Genomic DNA, 12,497 nt, shown 5'->3' on the forward strand with positions numbered 1-12,497 from the left:
CGGCCTCCATTTCCAGTAAGAACGGGTGTCCCAGCCTGACCTCAACGTACTGCAAGCACACCTGAATACGCGGCTCCGTTTCGAGGGGGTCTCGGCACGTAGCAAGCCAAACGCGGAACAGAGATGACCTCTTTCGCCGATGCAAATAAAAAAAACAGCGGGCTGAGAACTTTATTTGCTGCGTGGTGTCTCACAGAGCAAACCTACAGACTGACTGTAGAACCATAACTACCGAAATAACGTACGTGGTGGGTCAGCGGCTCCTGTTCACGACCAGTACGGTGCTAGAAATAAATACCTCAAACGTTTTCCTTCCTGAACATTCACCTTGTGCAATTTGTGCAAAAACTCCTTCTCCACACATTAGGCCCCCCCCCTTAATTTAGCACATTCTTGCATGGGGAAGGATGTCGCGTACAGAAAGTAAAAAGGAAAACAACATCTTATAATATGTTAATGTAGCTTCAACTTCATTAAAACAGCATTCAATAAATGATGGGCAGTGGTGGCCTAGCGGTTAAGGAAGCGGCCCGGTAATCAGAAGGTTGCCGGTTCGAATCCCGATCCGCCAAGGTGCCACTGAGCAAAGCACCGTCCCCACACACTGCTCCCCGGGCGCCTGTCATGGCTGCCCACTGCTCTCCAAGGGTGATGGGTTAAATGCAGAGGACACATTTCACTGTGTGCTGTGCTGCTGTGTATCACATGTGACAATCACTTCACTTTAATAATGAAAATATTTAACATGCAAAATTCGAGTCTGTGAAAATAAGTGGCCATGAAAATGGAAGACAAAAGTAGAGATGCAGCTCGTCCTATTAATAACTTGCCCCCACGGCAACAGACAACCGCCAAGCGGCATCATCAGCATGTCAAATTTGGTCGCATAAAGTTGGTGTCTCATCACTTCATCACATCCTGGACGAACAGCAACCGCCCCTCATGCCCGCTGGCTGGCGTCCCGGGTCCCTGCGGGGTCAGACGGGCCCCTCCGAGAGTCCCCGTGTTAATCTGCCTTTCCTGCTGGGATTGACAGCTGCTCCCTGACAACACGCCCCAGTCATAAACCGCCCAATCATGCGCCAACGGTTACGGAGCGCCTTGTTAAATCACCGGCGTCTCCGTGGCTCCTCTGATGGCCCCCCTGCGTCCTCTATTTCTGCCCTCTGGGATTTGCATCGGCCCGCCGCGCCGTGATCAGCTCGTTCTCACTCGCAGCGCGTGTTGAAGTAAAGCGGGAACGTCGCTAATTAATTAGTCATCTGATGTGTTTTTCTTATTTTTGGTTCTCTCTCAAACTAACATGCAAGCAGAAGACCTTCACAGTTGGGCGCGTGTGGCTCCTCCGCCACCGATCACGTTCATCGGACTCGAGTCCCTTCCTGCCGAGGCCTCTGCGCTTCCTGGGCGTCTCGGCGCAACGTGGAAGCTCTGTCTTTGGGCCCCGACCCCAACCGGACCCTCTGGGTTTCGTGCCCGAAGCTTGGCACCGCTCGAGCCATCTGCTCTCCCAGCGGGAGGCGAGCAGCACGTGGTCCGTCCTCCGAGGTCCAGTTCCGTGGCCGGATTCGCGGATTAAGTGACGCGCAAACCGCTCAAAGCAGCCACCCGAGCCAGGTTGCAGTTCGCCGGGGAAACTTCTTCTGGATCTCGGGTAACTATTTCGGAAACCCAGAAGAAGTTTAGGCCTCAGGGACGACTGACACAGCCTGCCCTGGATTATTTAAACCCCCACCTGGGTGAACAATGTGTCCTGCTAAAAACATCTTGGGACCAGAGCAATGGACAAACATGCAGCGAATGCCCCACGTCTTAGATGGCACTAAAAAACACGCCATTTAATATGTTAATAGATCGTTTCTTCAGTACACGCCTAATTAAAACGGTACCTTTTTTTGTGTGCTTTTTGTGTTTGTGTTCACCAGGGAGAGTGGTATATGGTTCTGCTGGACAACTTGTAAAGGGACTTCAGCAATTTCATCAACGTGTTTTTTTTTTTTTTTTTATTGTACCAAAATTTTGATGCATTATTTGTGTCAAGTGCTCACAAAGCGCAGAAAAAAATGTCAACAGCTCCTTCAAGAAAGTTTTTTTTGTGTGTGTGTTGGGGGGGGGGGTCCCACCTGCCGGCTGTTGGTGTTTTACCGCAGGTGTCCAGCGGATTCCTTCACTTGAGATTTATAGGGGGACGGTGCGGGGACGAGGCCTGGTGCAGCCCATCTCCGCGACACTCAAGGCTGCAGACAGGGCTGAGCTCCTCGGGTGATTTGTGTCCGGCCATCTGCACAGTGGCCCCGTCTCCGTCCCTGGGTTTGTCTTATACCTTTCGTCTGTCTTTCAACCCGGCCTCTCTGGCCCTCATCTCCAACATTTTCTTTTTGCAGTTTTATGACCCTGGTCTCTGTCTGACCAAAAACCATATGGCTGCCTTTCACCAATTTCTATGCAAAAACGCCGCGTCCAGGCATAAATCGGATTTAAAAGCACCCCTAGAGACACTGCCGGTTTTGTCCCCAAGCAGCACCTGCTGCCGTTTACGATGTCGTGCTTTAAACCAAACTGACAGGTCGCGTTTCACTTTGTCTCTCTGTCGCAGACGGGGACCAGAGAGTTAACCAGAGTTCACACAGACGCTAAACGCTCGAGGACATGCACACCCTGGATATAAACACACCCACGGTTCACCGTGGCTAACGCTAACAGACCAAGCTGGCGGACGTGCCCAGATTAAGAGCGGCAGAACCAAAGGGCCATCTGCACTGCTCGGGCGGAGGGTGTGGCTATGTGCCCTGACTCCTCCCCTTGATTTACAGCGTGGTTGCATGGGTGCATTTATTATCTCCAGAACGGCCCATAATGGAGCAGTGTGCGTGTAAGGGTATGCCAGATGCTGCCTAAGATAAATTTTTTTTTTATGTGTTTTCGAAGGGCCAATGGAACGAAACAAGTCATTCTGTCATCTCAATACTTTATTAAATAATCAATATTATCACCATCACGGTAATGAAAAATTGCATTGTAACATACAACAGACGTTCACTTTTTAATTTATTTGTTGAAATAGTTCTGCTGTTCAAGTAGTTTGTACTCTGATTTTTTTTTTATTTTGTTCACTGGTAACAGCATTAGACGTAGGTCGCTACTTCATCTGGTGGCCTTGCCGAAGTCATGTGAGGTTGCACTGGCTGACTCACAAAGGCACAGTGCCGAGAGCGTAACCGTGGGAACCAGCTGTAACCCAGTGGTAGGGTAAGGTGGTGCCATGGAAGCGGCGGGTTGACCGGAGGATGACGCCAGCTCGCGGGAGACGTCCTTTTCCTAAGAGACGCACTTAGGTTCTCCGGCAACAGCAGGCTACATAATAAGAACGATGACAGGGTTAAGAAGTCCAGTGACGAGCCTACGATGACACAGCCATCCTCACAAATGAAGTCTGTGGGGACAATTGTTCCCACAAAGTGGTGCTACACATGTTAACCAAAGTGCGGCCTTGGGGACAAAAAGACATGTCCTTGGGGGTCTGAATATTATCTAGGATGCATTTTTTTTTATAGTTGCTGTAGACGAACCGAGAAGGAAAGTGTCCATTTGAACATAACACAGCATTTACATAAAAAAAACATAAAAACACTTTGTCCATGTCTTATGAGAGCTCAGTCGTAGGCTTTGTTCACATAATCCAGGGTTTCATAGGTAGAGGATAACACCGTGGCTTCAGTCAAGATGCCCCCATCAACAGTCACGGCAGTAAGAGGAAGCTTCTGACTGAGCTGTCATGGTGAAATGAGTAATTCATACACCAACACTTCTCATGTCGGAAGATGATGCCCCGCTGATAAGTTACCAAAAGCAACAGAACTATTTTCATATCAACTGTTTTTACAAATGAAAGAAAATAACAAAAACTACAAACCAAAAAAAAAAAAAATTAGAAAATCAGACCAGCATGCACATTACCGCAGGAACAACACAGAATTGATATTTTCAGTGACATATCTACACCAAAATTGCTAACTTTTTTACTCTGTATGCTGTACTTACACAGCAGCAAAGGACAACGAACAGATTAAGTGACCACAGCTCACAGAGCAACGGTGACTTAAAAGAGGAAGATAACTGTACATAACCCGGCCGGAGTCGTCCACGTGGTCCATCTACCTTCATGGCCTTCGACGTAAAAATACGTGAAATAAAAAGTAAAGTAACGGACTGATTACAGCAGGTCCCTCAGTGCTGTGCGAGTCTTTCTGGACATGATTGGTGGACGGTCGATTAGCTGGTACGGAACCTTCAAGTAGCCGACTGGCTGCCACGCATCTGATTGACATGCAGAGCGAGAGATTATCGGCCGGAATAGCGAACGACAAGGGCTGGAATGTGACACTTTTCAACGCGGACGGTCATGTGTGCATGTTTATAAAGCGCGTTTTAAACACGCCGTAAAACGTACAGTAAAACGCGTAAACACGTTCGCCCGGAGACGCAGACCAGGCGCCGAACAAAAGAGCCTGCTCTCCCCGCCGCACGCCGAACACTGCGGCCTATGTCCCCATCCCCGTCACAACTGGACACAGGGCCGGTGGACAACGCCGCTTCTGTCCACCGTGCCTGCGGCACAATGGGACGTGGGATGGAATACTGAGCCGGCGCGAACAGGGACACGTTTGTGAGACGCGGGAGTAAAAAAAAGGGTGGGGGAATGGAACGTGTTTGCGCTAAACAAACTAGTGGCCTTGTGGGGCCTCGGCCGCGGCTACGCTAAGGACGCAAAAAATGGACAAAGAATAATAATAATAAGTGTCCGCTGGTTCTGTTGGCGAGGCGTGGGCCGCCAGACACCGAAAGGTCGGCGCTCTGTACTGCGCGTTGGGCTGGACGTACGGCGAGGGGTCAGGCTGCAGCCTTAGCCGCTGGCTAAAGGAAAGAGAAGGGACGGGACGGGCAGGCGTGGCTGCGCCGCGGCCTTTGGCCCGGAGGGCTTCTGTTCGTTGTTGTTTTTTTTGGGGAACTCCGCTCCGGCCTGTTCGGTTTTGAGCAGGATTAGGCACGGATTACCGCGCGGTGCGGCGGGGCGCGTGGCACCGCGCGTGCATGTGCGAGCGAAGGGGGACGGCGTGTCATTGTCACCTGTGAGTGTGTCTAGACATTACCTAATGACATAACATAATTGTTCGTGAGGGTTGTGGGGGGGGGGGGGGGGGGGGGGGAGCCGGATGCCCTGTGGCTGCAAACAGGAGATTAAGCCCCGCCTTTCCTGGCTGAGCGACATCATAGACTCATCGTCAAGGCCTTGTCGACCCCTGACAAAGGGCCGTGACAGTGACACCTCCATGTCATCTACTCATTATCTCTGATGCACTCGGAGGTGTCTCAAGTGCTTCCTAAAACCCTCAGGTCGAGAGCAGGGAGGGGCAGGTTTATTGCAGACTGACCCCAACCCGAGATGCTAATGCGAGGGGCAGTGGTAGCCTAGCGGTTAAGGAAGCGGCCCCGTAATCAGAAGGTTGCCGGTTCGAATCCCGATCCGCCAAGGTGCCACTGAGGTGCCACTGAGCAAAGCACCGTCCCCACACACTGCTCCCCGGGTGCCTGTCATTGCTGCCCACTGCTCACTCAGGGTGATGGTTAAATGCAGAGGACAAATTTCACTGTGTGCACTGTGTGCTGTGCACAGTCACTTCACTTAATGGTTTTGAATACCATGACAGGCCAACTGGATTTGTCCCCGCAAGATGAAGGGAGTTAGTCCACAGGCATGGGTGGCTCACGATTGTGGCTATGTGTGTGTGTGTATGTGTGTGTGTGTGTGTGAGAACGGCGCTAATCTGTTAATCTCGTTAATGCCGCTGCAGCCGGTGCCCGAACGACAGCCGCGTGAAACAAAAGAAGTGCAAGGGTGCAGTAAACAGCCGACGACCTTCGCCCACGCCGGCACCCACATGCACACACGGGCGCGAGGGCCAGTCTAAGCGAGGGTGGACCGGGGTCCACACCAGACACCAAAATGCAACAACTATCAAAGGATCGGCAGCAAATCTGAGTGGGACGGAATCGGGGAGGCAGAGACTGTTGTAATCGACGGGTTTAAAATCGTCCAGGCCTCTGGACCAGCGGACTGATGCTGATGAGCCCTGGTGGGCCTGGAAGGCCTTTGCACACTTGACCAATTCCAGTTCCAACAACCCTCATTTGGAATTCCTGAGTCACATGGCTGGTTTACATTTACATTTACGGCATTTACAGTCAGTAGTTACAGGGACAGTCCCCCCCTGGAGACACTCAGGGCTAAGTGTCTTGCTCAGGGACACAATGGTAGTAAGTGGGGTTTAAACCTGGGTCTTCTGGTTCATAGGCGAGCGTGTTACCCGCTAGGCTACTACCACCCTACATCATATCGGCTCATTCCCCACGTGGCTTAGTGCTGTGGCCCCTACGAAAGGACAAATTATGAAGGCCCAGGATGCAGTGGAATATGTCAGGTGTCCAAGGATCATCATCCATTACCCAGATGGACGGACGTGACATGGAGAGAGGAGGACGACGAGGACGAGGACGGCGAGGACGCCTCCCCTCACCGGTCCAGCATGCGGGTATACTCCTGCGGGCCGCAACCCCCTTCGCTCTTGAGCTCGGCGAACACCTGCGTGAAGAAGTGCGGGTCGGCGTTGATGCGCAGCATCTTGCCGCTGGTGGCGTCGATGATGGCCAGGCACCGGTCCCAGAACGCCTCCTTGCCGGCCTCCACCAGGAACGGCTTGAGCGGGTACGAGATCTCGTTGCCCATGTAGGAGTACGACAGGTAGAGGCAGGTCAGCAGGATGGCCTGAAGCTCGTGCTCCGACGCCACCAGGTCCCCGTCCACCACGTCGCGGCACAGCATGTACACGAAGACCACGTTGGCCGGCGTGACGAAGGCCTGGTCCTGCCAGCCCTGCAGCAGCAGCGCGCGGTCCACGGCGCGGAGCCAGAGGACGGGGTCGGCGGGGGACAGGCGCTTCAGCCGGTAGCAGCGGCCGCAGAGGAACTCGCCCAGGCAGCGCAGCAGCTCGCTGGTGGACGCCTGGACGATCACGCGCTTCGGGGAGGCGGCCCCCGTCCCCGGCGGGACCTTCTTCACCGACGAGAGCTGCTGCTGCTGCCTGCCGTAGCCCGGTCCCGCCGGGCCCTCGTAGCTGGAGAGGTTGGCGCAGGAGAGCGACTTCTTCACGTTCTCGCGGTTGAGGTGCAGCACCGGGTCCTTCTGGTAGACGTTGTTGTTGTTGTTCGGGGGCGGCGCCACCGGCCCCGGGCCCCCCGGGAGGCCTTTTTTGGCGGCCCCCCGCTTCTTGGTCGACGCGACCAGCCGCTTCCAGGTGAGGGCGGGCAGGAAGATGGAGTGGCCGCGCTTCAGGCCGCGCTCCTTCTGCGAGTTCAGCGAGCGGCTGCTCAGGCTCGGGTAGCGGCTGAGGGAGCCCGGCCGGTCGTCATAGTAGCCGGGTCTGCGGGAGCCGGGCGAGAGGGAGAGCACCGTGCCCATGGCGATGGAGTTGGACGAAAAGAGAACCGAGTTCAAGCTCTCCGCCTTCCCGGCTGGACTCCTGAAATCGAGGTGCAAAATGGACTGGTGAGGGGCGTGGATGGTGCCAGGCGAGAGAAATGTACCAAACGTTTATGGCATTTACCAGACGCCCTTATCCAGAGCGACTTACAATCAGTAGTTACAGGGACAGTCCCCCCCTGGAGCAATTTAGGATTAAGAGTCTTGCTCAGGGACACAATGGTAGTAAGTGGGATATGAACCTGTGACTCTGTGGTCTTTTGGTTAATAGGCGAACGTGTTACCCACTAGGCTACAACCACGCCATATATGACAAAATGCCATAAATGTTCGTTAAAGCACGTTCAACACTGCAATGACGTCACAAAACAACAACGGAGACCTGCGCGTCAGATAAGAATCGAACGCGCGTCCGCAAAGTTGCAAGTTCTCGGCGACCAGCAACAATTCCGTTTCCACGCGTTCGTAAACCTGGACGCGTTCACCGCGGTTTATGGCGCTTACCGCGGAGTTGGTCGTCACCGGCGGGCCGAGGTGCTTCTTACTCCGCGCAGGAAGCGGCGCATCGCGTCAAAGGTGTCGCGACCCAACGCGGGAGCAAAAAAATGAAAATAAAATGATCACGAAGTCTCGGGTGCCGGGCGTCGCATATCGGAAAGTGACAATCCTGCGAAAATGTCCGCCCTCGATAGGAATCAAGAGGTCTTCTTGTTGTTTGTTATATCAATATGTTGTAATATATATATATTGATATATGTCTATTAATATGAATTCATCTCGTCCTCGGACATCAGCAGCCGGACGCGCTCAGGAGCTCCGCGGCTCCTCCTGCGTTCTGCGCGCTGCGCTCCATCCGAACTCTTCCTCATGAAGACTCCTCCTCGCCGCGGCGCGCTGACACGTTATTTTTTTTTTTTTTTTTTCTCTCTTTCTCTCCTCCTTTTTTTTTCTTAGCACCCCCCACCCCACCCCACCCCACCCCGTCGGCTCACCGACAGCTCGGCGCGATCCTTTGGCCCGGTTTTCGGCTCGGCCGGTGCGCGCCGGTGCGCTCTCGTCCCGCAACCTCGGTTCCCGCCGGGACGTGTTCGCGACGTTCCCCGGTACGTCACACGACACGGAACGCGCGCTTTCGTGGCGACGCGGTGTTCGTTACGGCCATATAATAGCTGTACGCAACAGTTTTACGCGTCGATCGTCTTCTTCACTGACAAAAAAAAAATGTAAAATATTTTAAATTACGCACCGAAGACATGAAAATGTGAAGTCAGGACCCGGCGACAAGAGTTCGGGCGTTTATTCATCTGGGCGCCAGCCTGGTTCTTGGTGTGATGGAGGGACGGGGGAGGATGGAGATGGAAGTCGGCAGGTGCGCGGTTCCCCCAGAACCCAGCGTGGCGGTTTAAGTGTCTGTGTGTGTGTGTGTGTGTGTGTGTGTGTAATAGATAGAGACAGAGGTTGCGTTAGTTTGGCTTCCTCTTTTGATGTGTGGGCAAGTTTCGTAATTTTCTTTCTTTTTTTTTTTGGTTTAAACTCTCTCCTCTGCCATAGATTCCTAGTCAGGGATTTTGAAAATTAGGCTGCTAATGAAGGCCAAGCGGCTGCGGCTGCACAGGGTCACGAACTTTAACCCCTTTGCCCTGGCTTTCTTGAGAACCTCCACACGAGTCTCGCCATGCGCACACTCACCAGTCCAGTAAGATTTCTGTGTTCACAGACGCAGCAGATCCCACGTGTAATGCCGAGGAGGTGTGACGCACGCACGCACGCACGCACGCACGCAGACGGGGTTTGCTGGGCCGTTACTTCATCAACTCAACACAGGGCGACCTGCGTAACGCGGAGACGCGTAACGGCCAGTCGGGGGCGCGCGGTCTGCCGACCTGCCGCTGTCCTCTGTCGCCCCCTGGCGGCGTAATTGGAACACGGCGACTTGCTGTCAGATATGGACGTGAAACACTGCATAAAATATTTCTCATTCAATGTGTTTTCTTTATTTTAATGACCATTTACGTTGGTGGATTCTCACTGAAGGCATCAAAACTATGAATGAACACATGTGGAGTTATGTACTTAACAAAAAAGGTGAAATAACTGAAAACATACGTGGTTTATTTGCTCTGATTACTGCTTTGCACACTCTTGGCATTCTCTCAATGAGCTTCAAGTGGTCGTCACCTGAAATGGTTCTCCAACAGTCTTGAAGGAGTTCCGAGAGGTGTTTAGCACTTGTTGGTCCAGCTCACCCCAAACCATCTGGATTGGGTTCAGGTCCGGTGACTGTGGAGGCCAGGTCTCCACTTTTTGTTAAGTACATATCTCCACATGTGTTCATTCATAGTTTTGATGCATTCAGTGAGAATCTACCAACGTAAATGGTCATGAAGATAAAGAAAACACATTGAATGAGAAGGTGAGTCCAAACTTTTGGCCTGTTCTGCATAACAAAATAACAAGATCAAGGTCTGTGTGAATGAAAGAGCATGTCATATTCATTTGAGTATTGATAATTGTTCAATATAAAACGATCAATGTTAAATAACAAAATCACATAACTGACAACTAAAAAAAAAATTAAGAAAACTATATGTCCAAAAAAGCAGCAAGAGTCTCACACACAAATCTTTTCTTTTTGTAGCAGTAAACATCAAACCAGACATTTGTTGGAATGTTGTCTTCTCCGAGACAGACACAGTCCTCTCCAAATAAACTCTCCTCAACACTGTTGTCCGGCTCGTTTTCACCATATTGCCGTTCAAACCAGAATCTGTAAAGGAACCGCGGTGAAGCAGTAAAATAGTCATCGAATTAAAGTGAGAAAATGCATCTGAACGCGTGTATCTTACTGTACTCCATGCTCTTGGAGCGGTCGGTTGTCCATCCAGACCCACGTCCCCTCGGCCTCAAGGTCATTCAGTCCAATCCAGTGGGACTCAGAAGTGTGTGAAGACACAAAAATCTGAATGCAATGCAATATGCAATAAAATCAAATGAATTGTAAAATAGCAAAAATGTCTTGGAATTGTTTTTGGACGAAATGTTTCATCCAAGTAATTCTAGTGGCTGTTATGCATATTTTGCAATACTGAAAATACAAAAAAAAAATTGATTGTTTTAAAACTTTTTTTTTTAAGGTCATACGGTTATGCTCATTTTGCTTCACTTACCTGTTCCTGCTCATCATTTATGATCAGCAGGTGACCTCCTAGTGTGACACACGTGTCCCTGCTCTGGGTCCAGTTCAGCTTGCGTGAGCTGAAGTAGTAACATTTTCCTCCGTGGGACTTCCACCCTCCTGCACATGCGTCACAACCTGCGGCAGGATGCAAGGGTGATGCTTAAACAGCTAGCGCAACTTGTTCGATTTAAACGTACTACGCCACGCAGCAAGCTGAGTTTATGTGACATTTAAATGTCGCACAATATAGATATCTCGTGCTCTCAGGCTCCTGTGCTGAAACGGCAGTGACACAGGAACTTAAACGCCGCCTGGCTTGCAGTGATATGCCAGTTTGCGGAGAAGAGGAGGTTCGATAAGGACAATGCATTCCAACAGGAGGCTGTTATGAGGAAGAGGTGCCATAACTCAGTGACTTGGCACTTCTCTGTAAAAGCCCCGCCGCCATGGACGTACCCGTTCCGTTTCGCAGCACCGACAGCTGAATAGAGGTGTTTTTGATTTGGGTCTCCAGCACTTCCATTTGCATTTGCTTGCCAGAGTCTGGAAAACAAAGAAAGAAATTAAAGAACGTACAGCGAAAGATCAGCCTCAGAAAACTGGAATGCTAGAACAGGAAATGCTCACAAACAAAGGCAAGCGTTGCAAAGCCTGACAGCAGACTGAGACAAAAAAACAAAAGAAGACACAGAACCCATCTGGTCATGGGCCTTGATCCCTCTGTCGAGAGGTGAGGCGTGACTGCAACCGCAGGGGATTCTGCAACAAAAATGTATTTTTTTATTTAAGGATTAAATGTTGTAAATGTTATAATGTGCACTCACAGATTCACTAAAGGTGTGCATGAATTAAAAGAAATGGTGAAATGTAATCTGGACAAAGCATCAGGACCAACCTGTTGCATCCTTTGAAGAGCTACTGAACTCCAATTGATCTGGACTCAAATAGATGTCCTCATCTACGTTATGAGAAGAAGGAGACACCAAGAGATTTTTGCATAACCTAGATTATGGAAAACAAAAAATGTGCACATGTTCTGAAAGTAATGAATCAAGTAAGCTTACCCATAGACAACCGGTGTTCTTTGCTCATGGAGAATTCTAAATTATCATTACTATAGATGCTTTCCATCATGGCCTGAGATAATCCGACAGTCTGACTAATCACAAATGCCAATACAATCCATTAGATGGGTATTTTTTGTCCATAATTAAAGTCATTCTGCCACCTCACCCTCTGTCTTGTATGAATGACTGTCTTCGGTATTGTCTACCCATGGGCTGGCGTGTCAAGACAAGATAAGCGTGTTGGTCATATGCTATTTCCTACTGCACACTTACTGGACAGATCATTTTACACCAAGGTCGTAATTGTAATAAACTGCTCACAGTGTTCCTCCCAAAATCTGCCAGTATATGTCAGCATGGTTGTACTAACATTGGTATGATGTCCCCTCCTTCCCAGTGCTGACTCACATGTTCTTTGTTTGCAAGCCTAGACAGACGAAGGTCATTTATAAAACGAAAAGGGAAAATTTGTTTCTTTTTTGGGTCTGTTGGACCTCCTTTTGACGTGAGTGTGCATAGATGCCTTCTATTAGCCTTCGCGCCTGTTGTACAGCCAGTTGCAGTCGTCTCACCTAAAAAAAATGTGGGGACAATTCAAGAATCGCTGGATATTGGTGGCAACGTGTCCATGCTAATTTTACAGCCTTGAGTAGGCTAGCTAGCTATGGCTTGATAGCTGTGCTAGGTCGTGGTGCAAAAGTTCAGTCAATAGTTG

General features: G+C 50.6%; 2 protein-coding genes across 6 annotated transcripts; both read right to left on the reverse strand.

Moving 5' to 3' along the window:
- Positions 1 to 5,563: 5,563 nt before the first annotated feature.
- On the reverse strand, positions 5,564 to 9,738 carry LOC114770672 (cyclin-dependent kinase 5 activator 1). Of its 5 annotated transcripts, none has more exons than XM_028964768.1 (3): positions 9,716 to 9,738; positions 9,227 to 9,473; positions 5,564 to 7,577 (listed from the first exon to the last, which is right to left on the reverse strand). In XM_028964768.1, exon 3 carries the CDS (start codon positions 7,514 to 7,516, stop codon positions 6,572 to 6,574), a length of 945 nt encoding a protein of 314 aa, XP_028820601.1. In that variant the 5' UTR covers positions 7,517 to 7,577; positions 9,227 to 9,473; positions 9,716 to 9,738; the 3' UTR covers positions 5,564 to 6,571. The 5 variants fall into 5 exon arrangements, with proteins under 5 accessions (XP_028820601.1, XP_028820602.1, XP_028820599.1 ...); XM_028964769.1 differs by lacking the exon at positions 9,716 to 9,738 and adding an exon at positions 9,644 to 9,658 and having other exon boundaries at positions 9,227 to 9,469; XM_028964766.1 differs by lacking the exons at positions 9,227 to 9,473; positions 9,716 to 9,738 and adding an exon at positions 8,784 to 9,206.
- Positions 9,739 to 9,908: 170 nt separating this feature from the next.
- LOC114770438 (C-type lectin domain family 6 member A-like) lies at positions 9,909 to 11,982 on the reverse strand. The gene is made up of 7 exons (XM_028964372.1): positions 11,780 to 11,982; positions 11,611 to 11,673; positions 11,343 to 11,474; positions 11,172 to 11,258; positions 10,705 to 10,850; positions 10,384 to 10,496; positions 9,909 to 10,304 (listed from the first exon to the last, which is right to left on the reverse strand). The coding sequence occupies exons 1-7, from the start codon at positions 11,847 to 11,849 to the stop codon at positions 10,121 to 10,123; spliced, it is 795 nt and encodes a 264-aa protein (XP_028820205.1). The 5' UTR covers positions 11,850 to 11,982; the 3' UTR covers positions 9,909 to 10,120.
- Positions 11,983 to 12,497: the final 515 nt, after the last annotated feature.

The sequence above is a fragment of the Denticeps clupeoides genome, chromosome 20, assembly GCF_900700375.1.
Source record: "Denticeps clupeoides chromosome 20, fDenClu1.1, whole genome shotgun sequence".
NCBI classification, from domain to species: domain Eukaryota; kingdom Metazoa; phylum Chordata; class Actinopteri; order Clupeiformes; family Denticipitidae; genus Denticeps; species Denticeps clupeoides.

What these genes read in the sequence shown, in the direction of transcription:
- LOC114770672 (XM_028964768.1), bottom strand. Translation starts at nt 7,516, where the DNA reads ATGGGCACGGTGCTCTCCCTCTCGCCCGGCTCCCGCAGACCCGGCTAC.
- LOC114770438 (XM_028964372.1), bottom strand. Translation starts at nt 11,849, where the DNA reads ATGATGGAAAGCATCTATAGTAATGATAATTTAGAATTCTCCATGAGC. An exon ending in AGAACACCGGTTGTCTATGG is followed by an intron (nt 11,674 to 11,779) that starts GTAAGCTTACTT and finishes CTCATAACGTAG; the next exon opens with ATGAGGACATCTATTTGAGT. An exon ending in TGCAACGCTTGCCTTTGTTT is followed by an intron (nt 11,259 to 11,342) that starts GTGAGCATTTCC and finishes TTTGTTTTCCAG; the next exon opens with ACTCTGGCAAGCAAATGCAA.